At 55.9% G+C, this 25158-nt stretch overlaps 9 protein-coding genes across 9 annotated transcripts; 6 read left to right on the top strand and 3 right to left on the bottom strand.

Moving 5' to 3' along the window:
- Window positions 1-237: 237 nt before the first annotated feature.
- On the bottom strand, window positions 238-965 carry TRAVEDRAFT_29343 (dynein light chain). The gene is made up of 2 exons (XM_008040038.1): window positions 597-965; window positions 238-484 (listed from the first exon to the last, which is right to left on the bottom strand). The coding sequence occupies exons 1-2, from the start codon at window positions 862-864 to the stop codon at window positions 423-425; spliced, it is 330 nt and encodes a 109-aa protein (XP_008038229.1). The 5' UTR covers window positions 865-965; the 3' UTR covers window positions 238-422.
- Window positions 966-3155: 2190 nt separating this feature from the next.
- TRAVEDRAFT_20828 (uncharacterized protein) lies at window positions 3156-4275 on the top strand (the record flags this gene model as incomplete). Its single annotated transcript, XM_008039962.1, has 5 exons — window positions 3156-3295; window positions 3348-3454; window positions 3513-3821; window positions 4052-4060; window positions 4211-4275. 5 exons carry the CDS (start codon window positions 3156-3158, stop codon window positions 4273-4275), a joined length of 630 nt encoding a protein of 209 aa, XP_008038153.1.
- Window positions 4276-4723: 448 nt separating this feature from the next.
- TRAVEDRAFT_20827 (uncharacterized protein) lies at window positions 4724-6521 on the top strand (the record flags this gene model as incomplete). The annotated part of the gene is made up of 5 exons (XM_008039961.1): window positions 4724-4848; window positions 4953-5068; window positions 5144-5358; window positions 5939-6128; window positions 6454-6521. The coding sequence occupies 5 exons, from the start codon at window positions 4724-4726 to the stop codon at window positions 6519-6521; spliced, it is 714 nt and encodes a 237-aa protein (XP_008038152.1).
- A 3246-nt stretch (window positions 6522-9767) lies between these two features.
- TRAVEDRAFT_48160 (uncharacterized protein) lies at window positions 9768-12155 on the bottom strand (the record flags this gene model as incomplete). The annotated part of the gene is made up of 5 exons (XM_008040300.1): window positions 9768-10005; window positions 10059-10095; window positions 10146-10395; window positions 10458-10477; window positions 12056-12155. 5 exons carry the CDS (start codon window positions 12153-12155, stop codon window positions 9768-9770), a joined length of 645 nt encoding a protein of 214 aa, XP_008038491.1.
- An 807-nt stretch (window positions 12156-12962) lies between these two features.
- On the top strand, window positions 12963-13680 carry TRAVEDRAFT_20826 (uncharacterized protein; the record flags this gene model as incomplete). Its single annotated transcript, XM_008039960.1, has 3 exons — window positions 12963-13102; window positions 13155-13285; window positions 13373-13680. The coding sequence occupies 3 exons, from the start codon at window positions 12963-12965 to the stop codon at window positions 13678-13680; spliced, it is 579 nt and encodes a 192-aa protein (XP_008038151.1).
- A 982-nt stretch (window positions 13681-14662) lies between these two features.
- On the top strand, window positions 14663-15388 carry TRAVEDRAFT_20825 (uncharacterized protein; the record flags this gene model as incomplete). The annotated part of the gene is made up of 3 exons (XM_008039959.1): window positions 14663-14862; window positions 14929-15062; window positions 15099-15388. 3 exons carry the CDS (start codon window positions 14663-14665, stop codon window positions 15386-15388), a joined length of 624 nt encoding a protein of 207 aa, XP_008038150.1.
- Window positions 15389-15855: 467 nt separating this feature from the next.
- On the bottom strand, window positions 15856-16688 carry TRAVEDRAFT_48158 (uncharacterized protein; the record flags this gene model as incomplete). The annotated part of the gene is made up of 5 exons (XM_008040299.1): window positions 15856-15895; window positions 15953-16162; window positions 16230-16405; window positions 16475-16500; window positions 16577-16688. 5 exons carry the CDS (start codon window positions 16686-16688, stop codon window positions 15856-15858), a joined length of 564 nt encoding a protein of 187 aa, XP_008038490.1.
- A 1618-nt stretch (window positions 16689-18306) lies between these two features.
- Window positions 18307-22304, top strand: TRAVEDRAFT_20824 (uncharacterized protein; the record flags this gene model as incomplete). The annotated part of the gene is made up of 16 exons (XM_008039958.1): window positions 18307-18434; window positions 18487-18617; window positions 18783-18799; window positions 18865-18906; window positions 18957-19052; window positions 19122-19194; window positions 19843-19954; window positions 19993-20053; window positions 20306-20349; window positions 20421-20575; window positions 20639-20828; window positions 21104-21136; window positions 21431-21520; window positions 21602-21800; window positions 21867-22131; window positions 22183-22304. The coding sequence occupies 16 exons, from the start codon at window positions 18307-18309 to the stop codon at window positions 22302-22304; spliced, it is 1758 nt and encodes a 585-aa protein (XP_008038149.1).
- Window positions 22305-24424: 2120 nt separating this feature from the next.
- TRAVEDRAFT_48156 (uncharacterized protein) lies at window positions 24425-25021 on the top strand (the record flags this gene model as incomplete). The annotated part of the gene is made up of 3 exons (XM_008040298.1): window positions 24425-24459; window positions 24518-24636; window positions 24696-25021. 3 exons carry the CDS (start codon window positions 24425-24427, stop codon window positions 25019-25021), a joined length of 480 nt encoding a protein of 159 aa, XP_008038489.1.
- Window positions 25022-25158: the final 137 nt, after the last annotated feature.

The raw sequence follows: 25158 nt of genomic DNA, 5'->3' as shown, positions 1-25158 counted from the left end.
GGAGCGCATTCGCCACAGCCGAATAGACTGGAGTTGAACACATCTGATGCATAACGGAACGTACCATAGCGAGGTCAATAACGCCCAACCTGAAAGGCGAGCTCGTATTGACCGAGGACGCGCGTACGCCTTCACCATACTGCGAGGAACGAGAATGAGCGGCGCATACGTAACAACCCACATACCTGGGCGCTTCCACGCGATTGCAGTCTCAGTCGGCGGACAGACAGCAAAGAAAGAAGATGTATACAGCGCACGACGACGGTTCATATACGACACGGACGGGGTGGGTGATCGCGCGCGATGGTGGTGATTGGTGGTGATGATGCGTGTGTGTGTGGTATTGGCGTGCGAGCCCCGGACCTGCTAACCCCTGGTACAACTTTGCGGACCTCCTGCGACGCTCCAGCGAAGAGAGCGTCCTATGACTTCCAGATGAGGATGGCGAGGGTGCCGATGTAGAAGTAGATGAAGTGCTTCGTTTCTGCGCGCACAACCAGTCAGCACCAATCCACACGCCCCGCACACTCCAGTCCGCGTCCGCTCCCCCCACGACGCACCCCCTCCCCAACAACGCGCAAAGAAAGACAACTCACCATGGGTAACATACGAGCCAAAGTTCTTGCCGACGACGACGTGCCAGGTGGGCCCGTGGCGCTTGTCGAACTCCTTCTTGATCTGGGCAGCGATGTCCTTCTCGATGTTGTACTTCTCGAGCGCGGCGTGGGCGACGTCGACGGCCTCCTGCTGCATGTCCTCGGACATGTCGACGTTCTTGATGATCGCCTTCGGGCCCTGGGACGGGTCGCCGCCCTTGGCGAGGGAGGCGTCGGAGGACGTGGGCGCGTCGACTTTCTCGGACATCGCGACTGTGAGCGCGGGTAACAGAGGATGTGGGTGTGTTTCGGTGAGTGAGGGCGAGGCGAGGAGACGGTTGTGGGGACGTACGGGGAGATGTGGACGGGTTTTGAGGAGAGAGGTGGAGAGGCGCCGGCACGAGTGTTGGGTGTGGCCGGTGCACATGCCTGCAGAAGCGCGTCTTGTCTTCCGTCCATGCGCTCCCCCGCTGCTCTCCCCCCACACCACCTCTATCTCCGGCCTGCTCGTGCTCACCTCTCTGCGCTCGACGTCTGACTTCACAGAGCGGGGTTCTGAGTGCCTGTGCTCACGCTCGCCCGCTATTCTCGTCTGGGCAGATCCCACCAGATTAGCTGGAGTCTATTCGCGCATTCTCGTACGTCTTACAGCGTCCGCTCTGGGGCTCGACGTGCTCGTCGTGCGTTCTTCATTATGGACGGGAGGAGCAGCTGATGCAGCGAGCGGTATTGCATCCAGCCCCGGGGTCGCACCCCTCCGCATGCTCTCTTGGTGCTTCGCGTCTTCTGCGCCCATACTTCGCGGCACCGCGCCTGTGCCTACCCTCTGCGGTTCTCCCGTGTGGCTATACTGCGCTCCCCCATGTGCCCAAACTGCGTTCCCCTTGCGAACCTGTCCTGCACTCCTCGCTCTGGACTACGCCGGTGACGTTCATGACTCCTCGTGTTCTCGTGTTCGATCCAGTCGCCGGGACCAGTCTTCCCGCTGTACCTGTCGTATACGCCGGCGAATGTGATCTTTGCGCGAAGAACCTGACCGATGGCGCGATACATAACGCGGGGGACCTGCGCAGTCTTCACCATGCGCGGTCAGCGCAAAGAGGATGGCCACCCCGTGGACGCTTTCCGCGAAGGTGGGTCCAGGAGTTTGGCCATATAGAGCGTCCACGACTCGCAAGGCCACACTATGACCGCGCCCTCGCGCTACGTATCTCGCGTTTCCAGGGCTTCAGATCCCCGCCTCATAGCAGCCCGCGCCCGGTCGGATACTGATGCCTCCTTTACACTCCTCTCGAACCCACATGCACACTATCTCAAAACCCTGCAAACTCGCGTGACCTTGCATCCCCATATAGGCCATCAGTCCAACTCTCGAGTCGCCTCTGGGAACCCGGTACTCCAGCCAAAGTAGGTCCACTCGCTTCCACACTGTATGTTCCTATGCTCACCCTTGCCTCGTCTCCGCAGGCAACGTCCGGGACTCCGAACGTGCTCCGCGCCATCTCAACAGCGCGGGGAAAGCGCCCTCACACGCGTTCATGTCTGCGAGGGTGGCGAACGCGACCCCCACGCGCTACAGCTGGCGCGTGATTAATGCGCCTCGCCGCCCGCCGGGCCTTCACGCCTCTCGTTTGTAGTTTCTCCCATAATGGAAGGAGGCTCTAACGACTACGAAGAACGCCCTCCATCAGTCTCCTCCACACCGCGTTTCCAGATCTGACTCACTCTACTCTTGACCGCCTCACAATAACCGTGTTAGTATCATATCAGGAAGGTGCATATCCTTCACGCGCGTTCCGCGCTGCCCATACCTTTTCAAGCACCTTCCTTTTCCGCAGGTTGCCACGGGCTATTGCCTCTTGCCACTCTCAGAATACACGGTGACTCCGAATGCCACCTTCTCCAAGTGCAGCAGGGCGCTTCGGCGTACCGATGCCAGGCTACAGCTACGCCGAAAAGTGAGTACGTGTCGCCTAATTTACCATGGGACGTATGGGCTGCCGTAGGCAATACTGCTTACTACAGGCGTAACCCGGTGTGTCAAGCGTTTGCGAGGGTGGCGAACGCGACGCCCGCGCGCCCCGGCCAGCGCGTGGTTAATTCGCCTCGCCGCCCGGGGCTTCACGCCCCTCCATCCTAGTCTTTCTCCTAAAGGGGGGCGACGAGGTATCGCGAAGAACGCCCTTCTTCAGTCACATCTATCAAGTCACCTCTTCCCTAGATCTGACTCACTCCTCTCTGGAACGCCTCACAACGCCAGCCACGTTCTTGTCGATACTAGGAAGGTGCGTATGCTGCGCGAGCGTTCCGCGCCGCCCACACACTCTCCTCCCTTTTCCGCAGGCCGCCACGGGCTAGTGCCTCTCGCCATCCTCTGATCATGATTGCGCGGCGAGCTCTGAATGCCACCTTTCCCGCATGCGGCAATCCTGTTCGCCACGTCCCCGTCGACTCCGACATATAACGCGTCTCCGCAAATGCTCGAAGGCTCATCCGTGCAAGTACCCGCTCGCCACGACAGTCCCCGCCCCGCCCCGCCCCAAAATCCACTCAGTGAAGATGCAGCAGCTTCCACGCACACAAGCCGTGCCCGCAGGCGCTTCCTCTCCGCCACCTCCGCCGAGCGACCTTCCGACCGTTGTGCGCACGACGTCCGCATCGTCCGCGGCAACCTCGAACTCGGGCAAAGAGTCCTCAGAGTAAGTTGTCTTAGTGCGATAGAACCTGAGCATTCATCAGAACGACCCACAGGCGTCCCTGCACCCAGCCCGCGCGCTCGCCCGACTTCGGGTCGCTCCGCACTCGATTACCCATTGCACAAGAATCTCGCGTGAAGATGCCCCCCAGCACGAGCCCAGGTACGTGTGTTGTGTCCTACACCATTTGCTGCGCCACACAAGCTCACGCTATCCTCAGCACCCATGGAGCCGCGTAGCTACGCCGACGTTGTGATACAGCGTAATCACCCTGCGCTCCAGAACCGTGGTGGCGACGCGTCGACGGATGATACCCAAGGCAGTGGTGCTGTCTATGCGAACACGCTGCAGCGCGTCCCCGCGCCGCAAGTCCCCGCGCCGGTCGCAGACACTCGTTTCGCGGATGCCATGCCCGCTCTCCGCAAGCCGATTCGAACCAGGGGTAAAAGGGCAAAAGGCAAGTCCAGCTCGTCCGTGAAAGATGGCGAAGGTGGCGTACAGAAGTCCGAGGCGCCCCGCCTAGATGGGGGTACGTCGTCGGTCGTTCGGCTGCCACACCCCCGTACGTGATTGCTGCAGTAGTCGCGTGCGGCATTTTGTACTTGGTTTGATTCGTAATCGAGACTGCGTTCATCGTTTTCGCCCTAAGACGGCGCGTTATCTCGTTGCTGTGGCCACGCGCCCTCTCTTTGTGAGGTTCACGCCACATGCACTTGAGCACTAACCATTCGCGTCCACTCCATCGTCCCTATCATGCAGGATCTACAGGTACGTGCGTCCTCACCTCTCAGTATTCAGTGTTTATACCACGTACAGAGGGTCCGTCATCTGAACGATGAAAGCACACAGATGCAGCCGCGCTCGTCCTGTGTTATTATCGCCGATGTACGATCAGCCGCTGATCACCTCTGTTGCCAGATCAAGCTATGCACGCAATTGTCTTGTGGGACTTCAAGCGTCAAGCTTCAAGGTCCATGAGATAACAAATCCCCTCGAACCGACCACAGCCTCACGCCGCCCTTCAAACGGCCCGAATGTGGCTCCTTCTTTTACAATAAAGAGAAGGGCGTCGAAAGCGCCGAAGACCGCCCTCCATCAGTCCTATTCTACTTCCAGCCTCCTCTTTCCGACGATCTCCTCGTTCCGGTCTTGCAGGCATAATAACACCAGAGGTATCCGCGTCGGACTAGCAAGTGCGCCACTTTCGCAGGTTTCCACGAGCTGATCAACCGTCCACCACAACCATTCGCCCCAATGCAGAGCGACCTCTACAATACCATTTGCACAGCAGGTAGTGAGGATGGTGATCCATGCACCCCCATCGACCGCGCTATATAAGGCACTCCTTCCGAGGCTGCAACGCCCCCTCACCAACACTCGACACTCAACACTCGATATTCGCACATCAACAGTGGATCGCCTTAAGTCTCCATGTCGCAGCCTTCGCATTCACGGACCGCGGGCACCGACACCTGCCTGTCTCCTATGAGCAGCCCCTCGGCCGATTCGCACGCGCCGTCGGACTCGTCCGTGGCGAACTCGGACGGCTCCCTGGGGTGAGTTTCTCTAGTACGAGGGTCCGTATATGCACCTCACCCGTCTTCAGCGATACACCCATTCCACATAATGAGAGCAACCGCCGCTCAGAGACGATCCGCAGGCTCACGTGGAGCCCTCCGTGGCGGCCAAAGCCTGAGAAGACTCGCCAGGAGACTCCGCACGGTGCTGAACCCATACTAAAACCGAACGACCCGAGGGTGCTTGCCCACCAACAACGTGCGTCTTCGTCCAGAGCCCCATCGCGAGCTTCAGCTTACGTCTCATTTTCAGTACTCGAATCGCTTAGCGCAGGGGTACGCACCACGCGCTTGATGCTCGACAACTTCCCAAACCGTGGCATCACCGACTCGAACACGGGTTGGATCATGCACAATGACGCCAACTATAAACGAGATGCCCTGTCGGGGTCTACGGAGCAGCCGGCTGCTGCGCGAGGCTCCGAGGCGGCCGCAGAAACTCGTATTTCGACCAACCGCGGTGGAAAGCCCAAGGGCGAACGGACCTCGGTGCGCACAGGCAACTGCATGTCATCGAACGATGACAGTAAGGCACTGTAGTTACCCTGATTGTACACGCTCGCGTAAGTGATCACCGCACGCGGGTACGGTGTATACTTGTACATGCTGTTATCCCACAGTCTATCCTACGTCCGTCTTCGTCGTGCTGGTTTGGCGTCTCGTTCGGTAGACATGAACCCGCGCCCTCTTCCCGACTTTCACTGCAAAGTCTGCAGAGCGTAACAACTGGTCGTACTCGGACATGGTACACAATTGCAAGTCTCGTCCATACCTCTCTATGACACCAGGCCATTATGAAGGCCTTGTACGAGACTGGTCGTCAGAATGCCTCTACTTACTGCTACTTACTGAGCAGGCTCGGGTCGGAGATGCGAACTAAGCTTGCGGCCGCGCTCGTCGATCCGCAGTCAAGAGGATTGCAAGCGACTCGGACGAGATCTTGATCCCTGCCGTAAGTTGATTCTTCGTCCCCACAAGTTTCCAGACGCCAGATCCTGACTTTTCTGCATCCTCCGCTCTCGACAGACTCTCCCAGTTACGACGCCCCAGATAACCAAGGATGCCGAAGGAACCGTCCGGCCGTGGGCGCGGGCGCGGCACCCGCTCGAAGCACTACGGTCTCTCCACCTCCGTCACGATCTCGTCTAGCAGAGGAATCGGAAGTCGGGCGCACACGAGGACGGTGCACGTCGGCGACCTCACAAAGATGCCCCGGGAAGAGGGGGAGAAGTACTTCCGCGACCCGGACCTCGTCTTCGGTGAGTTGATACTCTAGACGTCAGTAACTCTGCGCTGACAGGTCTTGGGTGGGCCGGACATAGCTGTCCTAGCGGAGGCCGACCGCAAGTGTCGCGAGGCCGGTCGCCGTGCTGAGCGGGCCAAGGACGCGGAGCGTTCGCGGATGGCGTCGTCCAGCTCATGCACGGACCTTCCAGCAGGAGGAGTGGTGAAACCGGAAGAACAGCCGCTTGTCATCAACGCGCGTCCTGTCGGTCCTACGGCCCCGAGCACTGTGGTCGAGACTGTGAGACATCACGCTCCACAGATACGTAGAATGTCACTCACGAGTATATACCTCTACAGGAGCCCGCACATCTGTCACTGTAAACGCATTAGAGAAGAAGGGCGAGGAGACGAGGATGTGGTACTAGTCGCGCCCAGGTACGCCGAGGTCAAACTTAAACCCGCGCAGTCTATGGTTCAGCGCTGAGCGCTGAGCGCGCGCGACCACAGCGCAAGGTTAATTAGCACAAGCGGAACGACTGGCTCTGATTCTTGCGAAGAAAGCTACTGCGCGCTGCTGAAGAATTCGGCGATGGGCTCGAGGCGAATTCGAGCGGACTGCGTGCCGGCGTCGAGCGAGGCCTTCTCTTGATCGCACGCGTTCTCCCGTCCTCGTTGCGTAGCACATATAGACGTCGTGTGTATGCCGGCATTCAGATTCCGGCGGAGCGCGTCTGCAGGTAGAGTCATCGCTCGGGCTCCGGCAGCTCGGGATGCTCCTGGGCTGTGCACACTGTGGGAAGGATCCACATTTTTTGGAGGTGTTGGGCACAGCTACGATGGAACGACCGAAAGAGGTGTTCCGGACATTTTTGGGCGGTGTCGAGAATAAATGTGCAGAACACCTCATGTGTGCATGTTTAGGTGTTTTGCACACCTGCTCCCGACGTGTACAACAGCTTCTATAACTATTTTTAGAGGTGTTTCGGACACTATTGGGCGAGGTGTTTTGAACGGTGGTCCGAGCTGTTCCCAACGGACAAAATCAATGTGAACTACAATGCCTTGACATGTTTAAAACGCTCGCAACCGCTGTAATGCACACTGTATATGTTTGCTAATTATGATTTTCTTATTGCTACATTTACGTACGGGCCCTTTACATGCATATACGGCCTCGCAAACCGCTGGGCAGTGCCAGCACAGCGCGCCCATCCGAATGAGCGAGCGTGAGGCGGACTGGAATGAGCACGGTGCTGACTGACACGAGCGCGACCGCACGCGACATGGCCGCGGCAACCGCACGCGACATGAGCGCTGCGACCGCGCGACCGAACGCGACATGAGCGCGACCGTGCGTATCCGAACGCGACGCGACGCGACTACGAATGGCACAAGCACCGCGAACGCATACGACACGTGTGCCATGACCGCGAGACAACGCGAGCAAGTGCGACATACTCAGCGTGGACCGTAAATGCGACTGAACGCGCCTTACTGCCCGTACTAGACTCCCTCGTCGCACAACCCCTCATCCCTTGCCTTCTGTGCCCTATCCCCACATTTTCCAAGCCCTGACAGAGCGACGCAAGAACGCACCTGTAAGAGCAGGTTTGAATGTCCTTCTAGACGCTATCGCCGTAAGGGACCTAACGGGGCCGAGGAAGCACGAGCTACAGAGTGTGTGAGAGGAGAATAAAACGTGTTAGAAGCACCAAGACAGCGGCGAGTAGGCAGAGCTTCAGCAGCGCGAAGTAGGGCGGATAGCAGGTCAGGCGCAGAGGCATGAGCACAGATGGAAGGGGGTTGTCGTGTGAAGGAATCGGAGCTTGGTGGGCATAGCGAGACAGGGCGCAGCAGAAAGATGGAAGGGTGACAAAAAAATAAAGCACGAAGAGCACAAACGAAACTGCACCTTTGACGGGTGGCAGTAAAGACGGGAGCTGCCATATTCTGGAGGACCCGGTTGCGTAGACACTATAATGACAGGGTCAGTAGAGCGAATACGAGGAGAGATGACAAAGACGCGCCTAGGAGACCAAAAGGGAATGGTTGCAGATAAAACACAAGCACAAGTACGAGCAGGACACCAGGAGCATATATCGACACATACACTCACTGTATGCCGTCCCCGCATCGCGACGCCCAGCATGCAAACCCATGACACATAACTGAGTAAGCTACCTAGAGGGTAGTTCAAGGAAGCTAGTGGCCAGAGCTTGAGATCTGAGTTTCATAGCGGACAAGCACAGCGCGCAGAGGGATCATCGTGGTTCGAGGTCAAGATGCAAGACGACCGGAGGGAGCGTTTTCGCCAAGTTGCTAATGACGTCATCGCGATTTCCTTCCTAATATAGAAACACGCATAGACGCCCGGATCGCCGTCTCAGCCCGTCGCCCTCTTCTCCCTTTCTTGCTCTCTCTGGCCCCTTGTGTATCTCTATTTTTCTGTTTCTCTGGGACCCGTTATGCAAGACAAACATGTCTGAATTTCCTATGCAACTAGACCTGGCGCAGTGCCCATGGCAATAGAGCCGTATGACTCGTATGGGACATTGCGGCACTGGCTTCACATCCGAGCGGGGCATCAGGCTAAGTTCTGGTAAGTCAGGAATCCGCTCGTTCACTGAAATCTGAGATGTGCAATGTTTGTGCACTCAAGGCAGCGCGACGGGTGGCGCATGCGACGCGCCAAGAGGGCGACACGGCATAGCAGCATGGGATGACATGTTTGCGCTTTACGCCGCGCTCGCGCCGGCCGTGTCATAGCTTCAGGTTTCGCAGGTGAGTAATATTGTTTCAAATTATCTGAAGGCGACGAAGAGCTATGTCTGCGTCCAAAAGAAACCACCTTTGGCTGCGCAACTCTCGCGCGTGTGGGGCTGAGGGCTGTAGTACGGCTCTTTGAAGCTGTGGCCAGTCGAAGGAAACGACCTCCGCAAGTAGTGTCGCATCGTCGCGCAAACGATTTATGCCGGTGGGCCCATAATTCCCGTTGCCGTGTCGGTTTGGTTTTGAATAGCGCGCATACAGAGGCGTACCAGACTGGTGCGTCACGAAGCCACCAAGACTTGATTTGCGTTGTAGGAGCGCGGGAGCGTGCATAGGCGAAGGAGGATGGTTCGGTCGAGGCGGTGGGCGTGCGCATGGACGCGACACTGCTAATTCTGAGGGCGACGAGAAATTGATCTAGCATTCGCATGGACTGCAGGTTCGACGCAGGTAGTTTGAAGAGCTGTGGAAAACGCCTCTTGGTGCTGTCGCTGTGGAGAACACCTCAGCAAAATGTGAATATAAGAGGCGTGCAGAACACCTCAACGCACAGACAGCGGTAAAAGGTGTTTGAAACACCTACTTATATCATACAATTATTAGAGGTGTGCCCCTTTTCAGTGTTTGAAACACCTTTTTTGGGGGCGGAGGTGTTCTATACACCTCTAACAGGTGTCAATCCTTCCCACAGTGTGCACCCTGGTCGAGGTCAGCGGCGTAAACGTGCAGGAGCCTTGAACATACTGGCAAGAGCAATCCCGCAGCGTAGTCGTATGAGATGATAAGGTGCATGAAAGTCGTGAATGAGAACGAGGCAGGGAGGACACATCACTACGTGGAGCAGCAAAACGGCAGGATATCTATGCAGAGCAGGGCGAGACTCGAAACTTACAAACACGGGATTAACGTCCGTAGAAGAAATGCTCGAGCTCTTCCGGGGATACTGTAACATCGAACACATCCGCCCACCACGTGTAGTCGATAGCCTCGGTAGGCGAAAGGTGCCTAGCATGATGTATGAATGCCAGCAGTTCGGGTTCCACCTCAGCCTCCGAGGACATGGTGTCGAGCGCGATATCTCGAATCTGGAGGATCGCTGAGTAGTTTTCGAAGTCTTCCACACCAGAGATCGAGATTTGACTTCCGCGAACCAAGGGGGATGGCTGCCCATCCGAAGGGCGAGAAGCACGTACGAGAGTGATTCGACGTCATACACGTCAGAGTACGGCGCTGCACTCCGCATAAACGACTATACGCGCAATGTCATGAACGAGACGTACCTTCCAGACGAAGCGCTCTGTCCGATGCATAGGCCCAGCACAAAATAGACGCCCCTTCAGCGACCTTGGAATGAAAGCCGCTCATGCGTGCCCATTGGTAGTCAATGAACACGGGTCTGATGGGCTCGACGACTGTCTTCCCTTCCAGGATGGTCTCCCAGACGGACCACGAGCGTGTAACGCCAACGTTCCCTGGACGGATATCGCAATGGAGAACGTCCTGTTGGTGCAGTTTCTCCAACGCCAGAATCTAGGAGTTACCACGGACTTGTTAAAAGTACTATAACAAGACATATGGAATGGTAATCGTACCAGCCGTTTGGCGCACCACGCTACGATATTGTAAGGAAACGGTCCGTTTGTAAAGAGAACTGATGCTGAAGGGAGCGAATGAGACTCGGAGGAGAGAATTAAAAAAAATAGAAGCCGGACTCACGGCAGTCCCTTGACTTGAGGGTGAACGGCGATGCTTCGCACACCAGATCCGATCCCACTAGTCTAGGTACTGCAGATTACATTTGTCACTTATAATACGATTGACTGCGTGTTATACTACATATGACAGGATAACAACTTCACAGCCGTTCAGGACGCTGGCACATTGCAGGACAGAGGCACAGCTTCGTACACCCAATGAGAGAGGTGGATGCATACCAGAGTACCGCGCCATACTCGTCGGTGGAAGATACGTTGTACTCGCGCGCTAATCCGATCATGACTTCCGCTTCTAGCATGCAGCACACCAGGAGTATCGTGGAGAGGAGCGGGACGCGGGCGGATCCAGCAAGGCTTACAATCGCAATGATATATGTACACGAGCTGAAAGTCGCGTGCAGGTTGGAGACGCTGAGCCGCGCACTGCGCATGTCATTATATCATTGCTTGAGATAGGTGAGACTAAGATTAAACACCTACACGCACGAGAAGAATGCATGCGGAGCGCTGACGGGTGGTCAGTTTGAGCGTGCAACCAAGCCTGAATGTGGCAGTCGGCAGGAAGACAAAACAGCGAGCTTGCCAAAGCTTTCAACGGGCTGAGAAACGCTCCAGAGAAACAGCGACAGAAATATAAAAGGTTAGCTTGCACGAGCTCGGGGCTCAGTGGAGTGCGAACGCGGGCGCGGGGGAGTGTAGTCCACCACTACCATACAATATGCAGCTGCAGTCAGCTCACACAACGAGCGAACGAGTCGCACGGCGGAATGAAGTCCGCGGCCACGTATCGATCCGAATACATATTCTCGACGCGTTGAATTCCTGCGGACAAGCAAACCGAATCAGACACCGCTGCTCGATACGAGGGGATAACGCTGGCAAGGCACTTACAGCTTATCAGCTCTGGCAGCGTCTGTAGGCCATCGGTATGGATATCGAAGCGCAAGAAATACTTTGTGGAGACGTCCAGGTGAATTCATGAACAAGGGGGACGATACTGAAAAGTCGACGAAGTCGCGTCCGTGTTGCGAGGTGCAGACGCCACAAAGGACAAACAAAGGCAAGCTGATACAAGCGCCCTCAAGTGATGGAAAATTACGGAAACCCACGGACGAAGCCGGGTTCGCCTGGATTCACGTGACCGATCCATTTCTCATAGGCAAGACCAAGGCAAGACCGATTCTTTGTGGAATCGGAATTTTTCGATGTTGAAGCACACGACCTTGTGCAAGACCAGCGCGTGGCTACTCGCCCCAGCACCAAAATCTATGTGCCTTTCGCAGATGACGGGGAACTGGCAGGCGCGTTGCACGTAGGAGTACATATAGAATTCCCAGTTGATATAGTCCCAATTTCCCATTTTGATGAAGTGCACCTGGTCGGTGTGCACGCGCACAGCTACCCGCCCGGAGTGGTTGCAATCGATGAGGCCTAGGATCAAAGTTGCTGCAGACCGTCAGACGGCTCTTACTCACCAAGTAAGGCCCTGCCTTGCAAGTCGGGCAGCGTGAGGCGGAGTGCGGCGAGCTCTTCAGGGAGAATAGGGTTCCCTAGAGTCTCAATGTTGCACAACATGTTGGCGGTCTATAGCAGAGAGGTGAACACTGAACAGAACAGGTGGCGAACGCGCAGGCCCAGCGCACTCGTGCGGGCCAATATTTTGACCCGAAATGACGAGAAATACCATATAAGGCGATTAGGCGCCTACCACATTCGCCTCTACCGTCCGCTCGCTACTCACTCTCGCACAACTCCCACCCGTGCTCCCACCTCTCCCGTCCGCGACCGAAACTCCCGCTCGCGATGGCCCACCAGCGATCTACGATCAACTCTCAAAACTACTTGTCCGTAAGTCAAACCACATCGGCAATGCAGTGTTCTGAACCGTTTACCAAAATCAAGTGTCCAGACAACCAAAACCTCGCGCCGCCCATGCGCCATGCTTTCCGCCTGTGGATCTTTCTGTAACAGTCAGGATGAGGGTGTCAAGATGACACGAAGACCGCCCTCAAACAGTCCTATGCGACATAGATCAGGGGTTTCCCACTCCAGTAGTACAGGACGCCTCACGGCACCGGCCGCATTTGCGTCTTACTTGGAAGGTGCGCATCTCCCGCAGAATCTCCCCGCCGATCATACGCTGACTGAACATTTCCTTTCTACAGGCCACCACGCACGAGGCATGCCATCATCTACCTCGATGCAGGTGACTTTGCAGCCCACTTCGCGCAGCCCACCGCGAGGGCGATGGTCGTCACATCCCCACTGACCACGCTATATAACGCTCTCCCAGCCCATCCCCAACTCGAGAAATACAATTAGCCCTCAGTCGACATCCGACACTCCCACCTCAACTCTTCGCCAGCCCCACGCTAAACCGCCATGTCGCAGTTTTCGCGTCCACACCCGACCGACTATGCCAACGACCGCCCGCGGTCGTCTCCTGCGGACAACGCCCCGATCGTTTCGCGTACGCTCTCAGAATCGTCGGTGGCGGCATACTCGGACGAAGCGGCACCAGCGTGAGCTCCTTAAACACAAGGGTTCGCGTGCATTCATCTCACCTGTATTCAGATACAGCCTCGTTTACATCCCTGAGAGCGAGCGCGGCCTGCAGGCTGTCCCGAGGAGCCTTCTCTCCTTGCGCATCACTTCTGAGGAAGCTTACCAGGATACCTCGCGCACGGCGACTGCTTATCATCACCGTAAGTCATCCTCGTTATCCTGCTGCGAGCTTTGCGCTGACGCCCCGAACTCAGTACTCATGGTCATACTTATTCAAGTTATCGCAGCAAGCATATCCTTCTCCAACAGCGCCGCCTTCTCGACAGACGACAACGACGCCGGTGGATACGTGCACGACAGTGATCCCAGCGATGAAGGGCACGCTCTGAGTGGAGGTTCAGAACAGCCCGCCGCCACTCTGCGAGACTCTGAGCCGGCCACAGAAGCTCGACCCTCGACTGCCACCCGCGGCGGCAGCAGAAATGCCGGGAGCGAACGGAGCCGAGAAGGCACAGACAACTCTGCTTCATCCGCCACGAACGCCGAACGCGATGGCCAGGAAGGACAAGGTGGTGATGACGGTGAGACACTCTAGTTCCCTCGGCTAACACGCCGCCCCGTGTGGATGGTCACCGCATGTGCACACGGTACTTGTACATGTTTTCATTCCAAAGAATATCGACTCAGCGTCCGTCTTTTTCATCCTGAAGCGACCTCTTGTTCCGTCGCTTTGAACACGTGCTCTAAATACACGACGCCATCGTACAAACCAGTGAATATACCTCATACCAGCATTCGCGCTAGTTCACTTGGTGAGAACGGGGCGGAGAGGGTCACTGTGCGATGGGCCGCCACAATACACTTACGCGTCCTTTCTCACCCGTTCTATCATCCCTATCGCGCAGCGTCGCCCCAATACATGCATCCTTCCTTTTCAATCGCTCACCCCGAAACAGATCCCATACCGGGAAAGTACGCCCAACTCGAACGGGCACGCACAGCACTGCGCTGCGACAACCGGAACCTTCCTAAGCCGTATGTCTCACTAGGTCCCCCATTTTGTGGTGCGTTTTGTTCAAATATGCACCGCTGATCTCGCCTTTCCAGGTCACGGTGCCACTGCACGAGAGGAGACGTGTTCGGATTTGGGTATTGGACCTAAACCAAATCCATCGTATCAACTCGTGGAAGGCTTCTCGCCATCCGGAGCGCCTCGCCGATCCTGTACCGCGCCTTCCTGGGGCCCAGTTGCTCCTCAGCCTGTTATAAAGGGGCGGAACACCAAGATGCCACGAACAGCGCCCTTCATCAGCGTCGCTCTGAGGCGCATTGCCTCCTTCCATATTCGTACTCGCTCCGCTCACGGAAACCTCCCAATGCGAACCGTTATTGTGACATACACGGCAAGTCCGTCTTGCTGATGGGCCGTCCGTGGGGTCGCGTCGAACTCATTCTATTCTGCAGGCAGCCACCGGCGTCATGCGCGGCGCACTCTGCATGGGGCACGAGCGGCAAGCGGCGAGGACAACGCACGCAACGATGCGTCAAGGCCACACGCCCCTGGATATCACTATATAATGCGCGCCCTGCGGTACTCGACCTCAGTATTCACATTTGACCTGACCACGCTATCCCGTATGCCGCAACTTCCTACCACCAAAGGCGAGCCGCTGGCAGTTCCCAGCCTCCCGCTGCCTGCCACCCCTCGCCCTGCTTTACAACCTTTGTTTCCCACGGGCAACGAGACATCAGGGAACCCGGACGAAGAGTCGGCGTCGTGAGTGTTTGACCGACGCCACAAGTCCCGAGCATCTCCAATATCCGTTTTCTGGTACACCCACAGTCACGCCGGGAATGGACCTAGCCCACAGTTGTCCCCCACCATACATACCCCAGATGCCGCGCCGAAGGGCCTGGAGGGCGACGTCCAGAAATCGCCGAGTGAGTTGCCGGAAGCCGTCCGCGCGCGCCGCTATTGTAAGTGTAAGCTGGGTGCTTACCTCCGACCCTCAGACAGCCTCAGCCTGGTCAACGCCACCGTGCCCCAGGGAGATGGCACGGGTAATGAGATGGACGACAAGCAGGACCGCGACTCCGGCGATGACGGAGGGTACCTTCCGCGAGGCGGCGCCACTATGAGGCAGCCTATCACTTTGCAGGACACAACGCCTACCGCGGACGCTCACAATGGGCACGTCACCCGAGACACCGAGGGAGAAGGCGAGTCCGGTGAATCCGTGGAGGGCCCAACCCATGGTGGCGAATCGGAGGAGTCAGGTCCTGGTGGGCGCCGCGCGCTCTGATTTTCTTGACGGGGTCGCCCTATCCAGTATGTCTCGAATATTATTCGTGTACCGCCCTTGTGGATGTTCCGAATGTGTCAGTAAGATCCCAAGCATCGTCGGGATGACTTTGTAGATTCCGAGTGTATCGACTGTTCCGACCTTTCTATGCTATGTAGTATGTGCACACGGCCACCTTGCAAGGCTCCAAAGCAATGTCGAGTATAGCATAAGCCATGCTCGCGACGCAGATGTCTACATTGGATCCCTTGGGTGCGCGGCGGGTCGCCAAATGCCTGAGTGACTCCGCGGATTTATGCGGGTGCTATGAAACATAATGGGAAGGGCCGCCAAAAGACCAGGAAAATGCAACGTGCAGAGTTCGGTGACATATTAGATACGTTGTACAAAGCGATCAAGTACTCGACGAAGATACAGACAAACAGGAAGACGAGGCGGAGCGGCGCATACGAAGAAACGGGAATCCTTCAGTCACTCACATGGCCGGCGGAGGTGTTGTCATCGACTCTGAAGGGCGCTGTCAATACAGTTGACGCAAGACGTCCTCCGTGACCAATAGCTTACCGTGCGCCAGCAGTATCCGGGTGCGTACTATGAGTTGCCGGAGGCTCGGTGTCGATTGTCGGCACAGGCTCGGTGTTCCTGCGTTGGGGACGGCGCGTGTTACGACGATGCAATCCAAAAACTGGCTTTGCAGCGGGCTCGGTGCGTGGAGTGTAGATCTGGGCCTTCAGGATTATTTGCTCGATTGCCGCCTTGATTTTACCGAGCTCCCTGAAAGAGATAAAACAACAATGATGAGCAATGTCAGCCATGGTGGCGAGACAACGACGGGATATACAAGGATATCGTATCTGCCATATCCTGTATCGACTCCCGTACCGAATCTCCAGGGGCCAGTTGTTCCGTCTTAATCTTGGCTAGTGTATTCGTCGTCGTTTGGGATGCACCCGCTTCCCTGTCCAGTGCCCGCAATTCTGCAAGATTCACAATCGTGTACCTAGGCTCGGACGATTTCTGATAGAATTGATGAATACGTCAATATTGACAGAGTAGGGGAGGTGCGTTGTGACCACGTAAACTCACTGCTACAGCTATCGCTCTAGCCAGGTCTTGCGTTCCCGAAGGGAAATATGAATCGTCAGACAAGACGACGAGAACATAGCGAGTGCCGAGAAGGCGGCGTACCGTGATAGCTTTGCCCATCCTTGTCTTCGTCCAGGTATTCTTCTCGCTCCTCACTCGGGGTAAAGAGTTGAGGCGTGATGATGAAATCTCGGGCTTGGGGCGAGATCGACATGGCGGAATCAGAGGAGTAGTGTCGCGCTGATGAGCTTGAGTACTAGTGGCTAGTCGTCGAATGCGTCTGGATTTGAGCGATGCAGCACCCTTTATATAGGTATCCTTAGAGGGTGGCGATTACGACTGCAGGCGGCGTTTGCTGCATTCAGATGGCAGTGGTATTTAGTCTCCTTCCGAGGTTGCCTTGCCACCAGAGGGCGGCATGCACAACTTGACTCGTGAACATTCATTGAGATTGGCGGACCTGGATACTATCTATGACGTCCCAATACCGTAAGGAGAGAACATGAGAGCGTTATTGAGTAAACTTGCCTTTCAAGCAGCGCGATGCGACGATCGGAACAAGCACTCCTGGACAAGCAGCAGTGGGCCACCCTATAGACTGGTGTGCCACGCTATCTTTCCATCTGCGGATACCGTGTGGATACGCTCTATCTTGTGCCACCAAGAAAAACGTCGCCGCCGGGGGTCGCACCGTGGTTGACGGCGTTTCGCTTGACCGGACAGTGCAGGTGGATGGCGCGTGAGGTATGCGTTTTGTTTATCTATAATATCAGGTATTATGTGTACAGTGATGTGTATAAGCTGTTATAGTGCGTTTGTTATCGAGTAAACGGTGTGGGTGATCATGTCGATCGGATCCACTTACCGTATTCAACGGCTCGCGGCAGGAAGGCTCGCACTATTCACAACCAATGCTACTATAGGGCTCTTTAATCAAGCTTCTGTAGTCTTCTTGAAGCCGTTGCGGGAAGTCTATGAGAAGAAAGTGGAAGCAGGAGTGAGTGAGGCCTTGAGGCCCGGCCCTACTTAGGTGGCGGTCGAGAAGAAGGTAGACAGGCGCCCGCGTTGTGGCGTTAAACCGTCCCGTCTCCCCGGACGACGGACGTTGGATTTGATGCTCTCCTCCTCTCAACGTGTCTCTCATCTGCTTGATTCACCCGCGCACTGACTTCGGCATCCAACATTTCTAAATGCCTCGCTATTGCTCTCGTGCTCGTCGAGGGCGTTCTGAGTGTTGCCCGCCGCCACACATCGGCCCACTCCAGCCTCTCAGGATCTGTAAAGGTGTCGTCTTCGTTCACACCTTATGCATATACTTTCACTAATCGGTTTTCCCGCGAGTAGTATACACTGCCGTATGAGACCAGCGCGACAACCATGACAGCGGCGCGTCGCAGAAGTTGAGCCTCGGACGCCCACGGCGCATGGCGCTGCAATTACGCTTGTGAATAAAAGAACTCACTCAAGCGCTTTTCTGACCGCGATTCATGCTGCGGTTTCTCATTTTGATGAATCGGATATATTAGAATCGAGGCATACAAAGAACGCCCACAGTCAGCCGTACCTATTTGGGCTCGCATTGTACTAAGAGGTGTGGATTTTCTATACCGCTCCGTGCCTCGCTGATTATACTCTATTCTTTAGTTCGCCATTTCTGATTATGACACATTCTATATGCCGAGTGAAGAGCACCCTTTGCGCAACGAGGGCGAACGACGGTATATATAACGCCCAGCCTGTGACTCGGTGGAAGGCACCTCACTTGCCCCTCGGTACTCATTCCCATCGCACGTAGACCCTTACCGACCACTCCCGCTCCGCACAACACTTAGATGGTGCAACTTAATCCACACGTCGACCCCCATGATGCTCCCTTGCTCGGCAACGATCCTTTCACAGATTCGGCTGCGTGCTCGGTGTCTGAGTGTCTTCCAGAGGGACTGAATGGAAAGCCTCCGCCGTGAGTTGTCATAGTCTGAGACGTACCAAGTGTGTCTCATATTCGTTTCCAGGTACCCCTTCCACTGCCCGAACTGGCGAGAGAGCGTCCAGCAGGCCGCCTTACGCCATAATGACCCCGCGCCGCACATCGGGCAAGATACTTCACAGGGCTCAGACTACGCGCATGGCGACTCGAACCGCCGTGCGTATACTCCCGAGACCGGTATATTGTCTCCACATTCTCGCTGCGCGCTTCCCATAAACTTACCAAGGGCCGTTTCCAGACATCGATAGCAATGACATTCCTGAAGCATTCACCTTCGCGCCATGCTCCTGCGCTTACCCCACGTTATCATCGAACACCCAGAACGTGCACGGGAGGCGGTATGTGTCTATCCAAACACCATCTCTTCGACGGAAAGTTGCTGACACGACAACTTTCCGTGCAGCACTTCAGCTTCGGGATCTGGAGAGGTAGTCGACCATTCACGGTACGTCCGCCTCTCGGATTGCGAGACATCTAGTGTGTCACTTACCACAGAGCGTGTACGATTTTAGCGCAGGTATGGTTTACGATGAATCATCCGCACACCTTGGTCAACGAGCCCCAGTCCCTCCTCTGACGCAGTCTACGAAGGTAAGCCGTCTCATGGCGCTACAACACATGTTCGACCGCTAACCCCCGCATGACTTATCGTTTCCAAAGGTCGATCAGACCTTGTTTGAGCGCGTGAAGAGTTACCCCCGCCGGGGCATCCCGTGTGGTATTTTCGAGCTCGGTACGTTCATTTGACACAACCCTCTTCCGGCCTGCGACAAACTGATTTCCTTCTGCATGCCACTCCTTGAAACTCCGGGCTATCTTCTTCCAGAGCCTATGTTTATGACGTCACTCACTCAAGCTGTAGTTCCCCTCTCAGACGGTCTGTGTGAGGAGTTACTCGGCAAAGCTATCTCGAGATCGCTCAGCAAAAAGCAGCCTGGCTGTGGCGATGGCCAGTCGAAGCCCATCGAGTGATCTTGCATTCGATTGGCCTACCCTGCCTGGTGCAAGATTGGATGCACACCCCGGGTGCGCTCCGTCAGTATTCCATTCGTCGTCCATGTTCCAGTGATCCCGGGCATCCTGCGCATGTACCGGTTTTTATTCTGTCATGCGAGAAACGTCGTTTCAGTCAACGTCGACTTACATTTTCTCCTATTACTACGGTCCGGTCAGAAATACGCAATCGAGGTCCCTGTTTGCTCTACACGACACTCTCCACTTCCGTGTTGGTTCTATCTGGAAGGCGTCGCGTGGCGTGACTGCCACATCAAAGTACCCGCGCCGACATTCAGCGCTTTGAAACCTAATCGCTACGGCCTTGGAATACTACGAATCCTGGTATGTGTGTTTTTAAACCGTTTCCGCCCACTCCTTTGTGCAGGTTTTTCGAATCAATCGAGTGCATTGTGGCTACCGCTTATTACCGACGCTGTTCTATTTTCTCAGAGGACGTTCACAACGCCCATAGCTGCCGTATTCGCTGTATGGCAAAGGTTTCTATCCAGAGCTGATTGTAATGCCCTATATACAGTCGTTATTCGTCTATGCACTGCCGGCGCGACAACGGCGGCGCGACAACGGCGATGAATACCGTGCGCGGCGGCGCCTCCGTCTATATAACCTGTACCCTCCTCCCCTTCATCTCGTCAACCGCTACTGGCCTTACCTCCTCAACAGGGATCTCTAATTGTCCTACCGAAACGACTATCCTCCCTGCGTCTACCTCACTATGCAACGTCCTGACCCCGAGAAATGTGCAGCCTGCGGCGCCCAAGTGCCTCCCAAATATCGCTACATAATTTGAACCTTACTAACACGCTTCGCCCAACACATGGCCTGACCAGCGCGACGACAGGGAGCCGGAGAAGGTGCACACCTCGAATTCGATGTACGTCCGGTCTGCGGCTGCGGTTTCGTACGCCTCACGAATTCAAACCGACCTTTCTTCTCCACTGTCAGCACCGATGCCGGCGAGGCAGACCCTCCCAACGAAAGAAGCCCGGAAGAAGATGTTGCTCAGGATCACGAAAACACATGGGACGCACTTCGCGAGCCATGGGCCACTTCGGACCCGATGCTGGCGTTGGATCTGGCTGTCAAGCAAATTCTGCACGGTAAGTCTCCTGTTTCTCCGTGTTAAGCTTTGTTCTGAAAGGCGTTCTTCCAGACGTTATTAGCCGTGCGCGTCGTGCTGGCGGACTCCGGCTCGCAGAACGGTACATCAGTGGCGTACGCGCGATGTCATCCAACGGGGAAGACGGACGTGGGACCAAGAGGCTCGATGCAGGCCCAAGCGAAGATGCGCCCTCACGGACGCGGCGCCACCCCGCCCACAGAGTTCGCTCGGGGACCACCCGCGACGTCGAAGTGAGTGTTCCTGTGTATGAACGGCCCGCGGGGAATGCCAGTGCTGGGATCGCCTCTGCGGTCGATAGCAGCGAAGACCTCAGGGCGCGCGAATCTGCTCGAAGTAGCAGCAACGAGGACGCTACTGCGCACTGACGTTCGAGTCGGCAACCTTCTAGTACTAATCATCACTGTACCGCCGCACACCTCACAGATTATATACGGCCGCCGGGCCTCGCTTGTGATGATGCTTACCTTCTTTTGATCCATGCGAGCTATTTCATTCTCACGTGTAGTACAGGTGCCCTCGCGTTCGTTGTACCAAGAAGGTGCGCCACAAAGTAAGGCGCGCACTTCTCCTACCATGAACTACCTCCACGCACCGCCCGCTGAACATATTATACAGATCCCGCGCCATATTTTGCTAATCTGCGACTAGGTCCGAGAACTCGTCTCTCGCCGGCCCTTGCAAGCGCGATCGAAGATCCATAGGCGCGACCCTGTACCGCCTTCAAGTTACATCGCTATACGTCTGCCAATTGAGTCTGCATGGGCCGCCCTGCCTCACGCCCACTCTGGAGGGCGCATACAGGACCGTCCTCGTGTCTGGTGTCCCCTATCAGCACGCGCCAGGCGCTGCCCTTGTTCTCGCACCTGCTCGGGCCATTTTTCAAAATGACTCGCATGGGCATCGCCACCATTCCTGCCTATAAGTAAACCGCGTTTCACAGAGCTCACTGGGCCAGATCTCCATCTCCTGGTCCTCTCTGCTCTAACTCGCCCCCTTCGAACAGTGTCACCGGTGCTATGTCCCACACCGCTCAGATTCGCCCCGACTTCGACGTTGCCTCTCACAACAATCAAGACCTCGAGGAACACCCACCACATGCTATGACAGCACAGGATAGTGATTCCGACGTTAAGGAATGTCAGTGTATGCCCGAAGCCGCTGAGAAGATGAAGGTGTCTCTCGTCCTCGCCTACCAAACACTGGTAGGTTCGGAACGCTCGTCAACCAATGTTCACCTATTCCAAGAGCTAACCACGAACGTTGCGCAGGAAACTCGGCTTGCGGGTGACAACCGCCTCTCCGCATTGAGTGTCGACCAGCCCAAAGGGCCGCTCGCACCGGCTGGCACGATGACGCCAACGTCGCTCTCGCCGCCACAGTCTCACCGCTCGTCTATCGCCGGCAGTCAACAAATATATATGCCATCTGCGCCGTTGTTTGAGCCGCGCTCGCGCTCAGATAATGCAGTAACCGGCTCTGAGGATGCTGCTTTCCCCATGGACTCCGTCTCGGAGTCTGTGCGCCACTCTCCGGGTAAGCCGCGCCACAGACTCTGTTCCCGCTCTGTCTTCGGTATCTGACCAGAGACTGCGGTGTCTACAACAGAGCCAGACGATTCCTACGACTCGGATTATGTTGAATGTTCCTGGCGAAGCAGGTCCAGTCCCATCTTGTTCGGCGACTATGGCTTCGACGAGTACTGCTAACTGAACCGTTTACGCTTTGTCTGCTCTCTCTGGTTCCGCCCTTCGCCGTTCTCTGTTACACAACCGTTCAAGATGAAGATGAAACTTGTGCTCTTGATATGGGAGGATCGCGGTGTATGTCTCATGTAGCATTGCATGGACCTCCTTAAAGGCCACTGCGCCGTAGCAGGACAGCATGCGCCAAATATACTTTCAATTGTTTCTCCCACTGCTCCCTACCCTCTTCCCCTTCGTCTTAGAAGTCACACGATGTTCTTGCCAGTGAGGACGTGGCGACGGAAACAAGTAGAGTTGCATGAAATCAATGGTGGTCACTGGTCGTCCGGGCGGAGTTTGGGCCAATATAGGCGCCCTGTCCGCGACATGCGAGTCGGCTTGGTTCCGGCCCCTCCACTCCGCCTTGACTTCACTTTCGAAACCGTGTATATCTATCACCTCTGTCCCCTCACATAATCCACCAGGATATTATCCGGAAGGACGAAGCGTAGTCCTCTCAGACTCGCGCGTCCCTTTCAATGTGGCCGGCGCGCTAACTCCACGCTCGAGACGACGAACCCAACCGCATGCGTCACCCTCACCCCTTCTTCGAGTCGTATTTATTGCTGGTTTCACGGCGCTTGTCGCGGGGCCTGACGCGCGAATTTCGCGCCGCGCGCCCGTCTGGAGGGTGTCGACGCGGATCGTCGATAGCTCGCTCAATACTCCATGAAACTCACTATTCCTTTCAGATTCGGATTCTCCTCATCAGCGCGGAGGGCACGGTACAAGAGTCATTGCGAAATACGAAGGTTGAGCGAAGGCCTCCTCGGGCACCTCCCCCAAAGCAGAACTGAGATTACCCGCCAGAATCCCGTTCAATAAAGCTAAAATTCTGTGTGATAGGTTCTATGACACTGTACAGAGGGCACTGGTGTTAAACAAACGAACTACACGAAGGGGTCATAGTAGTAGCATGCTCTTCCGTTCTGCCCTGCCAGGCCGAGCTCAGATGCATCCTCTAGATGAGGTTCGTTCTTACTCATTCACACAGATACATGATTCCAGGCTCAATAATGATATTACTGACTCTTAATAAAGACTTTCTCGGTGTTACGGGGATTTTGAATACGCACAACAAGGTCTGCTCGGTTGCGATGACGTGGCGCTCACACCGCTCTGCTACACCTGTTAATATTGGCGCTGTCGTCGCGAATGGGACGGCCAGATAGGGAGGATACATAGGGTGCTATACAGGAGATATAGATACCCCAAAATGTAGGAACAATACTATGCCTGTTCACCCCCTCAAGCCAGATTGACAGACGCTCGCGTACATCCCGACGATCACGACCAAACTACCTTCATGCCCTCTATATACATCAGTAGCCTATGTCAAATTGCATTCCAGCGAGAGCAAGGGACGATGTCGCCTGTTGTGCTGGTTCTGCTTTGGGGAAGGTTCCCGAGGAGGCCTTCACTCAACCTTCGTATTTCGCGCTGATTCTTGTACCGTGCCCTCCGCGTTGATGAGGAGAATCCGAATCTGAAAGGAATAGTAAATTTCATGGAGTATTGAGCAAGCTATCGACGATCCGCGTCGACACCCTCCAGACGGGCGCGCGGCGCGAAATTCGCGCGTCAGGCCCCGCGACAAGCGCCGTGAAACCAGCAATATCTAGATAGGGCGGTGTTTCTCATACCCAAAAATCAACGTGATATGCGAAACACTTACTGGTCGCGCGTATGTCCCTGCTATGTGTCGCGCTCGGGCCCATGTCGCATCAGGTCCTCGCCAAACCCTTATTCTGCCTATAACCTGGCCACCACTTCTGGCAGTGCGTATTCTTGGGCTCTCTGAGGTCCGTGCGACCTCGATTTCTGCTCTGAAACTCGCTTCGTCGCAGATACTTCCCTGTATTGTCACTCGCGGCGCTGACAGCCTGGGTATTGCGTATGTCTGCATCGACCAAACAGGTGGGACCAGGTCCAAGCGCAAGGTAACTCCTATACCAGGTTCATGATGTATATAAACACGCTCATCATGCTTTCGTCTCGTCATTCGCCGCTCATTCTGCAGATCCAAGAGATCAAGTCTGCTCATTAATACGCGACCACCGTTCTTTCCACAGTCTACTACCACGATGCAGCAGACGCGCTATGAAGTGATCAACACTCCGTAAGTATCCGATTGCACCCATGCATCTCGGTATCAAGACACTAACGTACCTCCGCAGAACGCTTCTTGCCCCATCGCCTCAGATAGAGCCGAGCCCTGGCAGTTACGCCGAATCATTTATTCTTGCCTCCCAAGCAGTCGACGCCGAACGCGCGGCGAACCAGGCGCGCCAGGCCGGTACGTCTTCCCACCTGCCCCAACATAAACCCCGCTCACTAACCTTTCACCGTCCCTAGCTCTCCTCCGCAGCATCCAGGAGATGTCGCCCACCGTCCTAAGCCTCGCCAAGAACCTCGAGCGCTCGCACACGAGCACCAAAGCAGCCAGGAAGGAGCAGCGGTCCTCAGCGGCGCACGGCCTCGTCGCGCAGGGCGGGACTAGGGAGAACCGCAAGACGGGCTCCCATCGCGAATCAATGCTCCGCAGAGTGCGCAAAGTATTGGGGGCCGCCGGGAGTAAACGCCGCCAGGCAAAAGCGGCTACGCCTGCTGGGGAGGCCCTGGCTGCGCCTCGACGCCGCGCGCGTCTCCGTACGCTTTTCCAGTCGATGAGCTTGTCGTAGATGATGATGTCTTGTTGTTGACGCTGAAGATGCAGCTTTCGCGTATTATCATCGAATGGACTTGAACTCTTATCATCATCAGCGCGCACTACTACTCAGACGAGAGTGCGCACGTACCGGAGCTCCGAGCCCGTAAA

This window comes from Trametes versicolor (genome assembly GCF_000271585.1).
Source record: "Trametes versicolor FP-101664 SS1 unplaced genomic scaffold TRAVEscaffold_6, whole genome shotgun sequence".
Lineage (NCBI taxonomy): Eukaryota > Fungi > Basidiomycota > Agaricomycetes > Polyporales > Polyporaceae > Trametes > Trametes versicolor.
The sequence above is the reverse complement of the archived record's forward strand: the minus strand, read 5'-3'. Positions and strand labels throughout refer to the sequence as shown.

Coding starts and splice junctions, on each gene's coding strand:
- TRAVEDRAFT_29343 (XM_008040038.1), bottom strand. CDS start 864: ATGTCCGAGAAAGTCGACGCGCCCACGTCCTCCGACGCCTCCCTCGCC. Junction 485..596: donor TGGCTCGTATGTTACCCATG/GTGAGTTGTCTT, acceptor TTGTGCGCGCAG/AAACGAAGCACTTCATCTAC.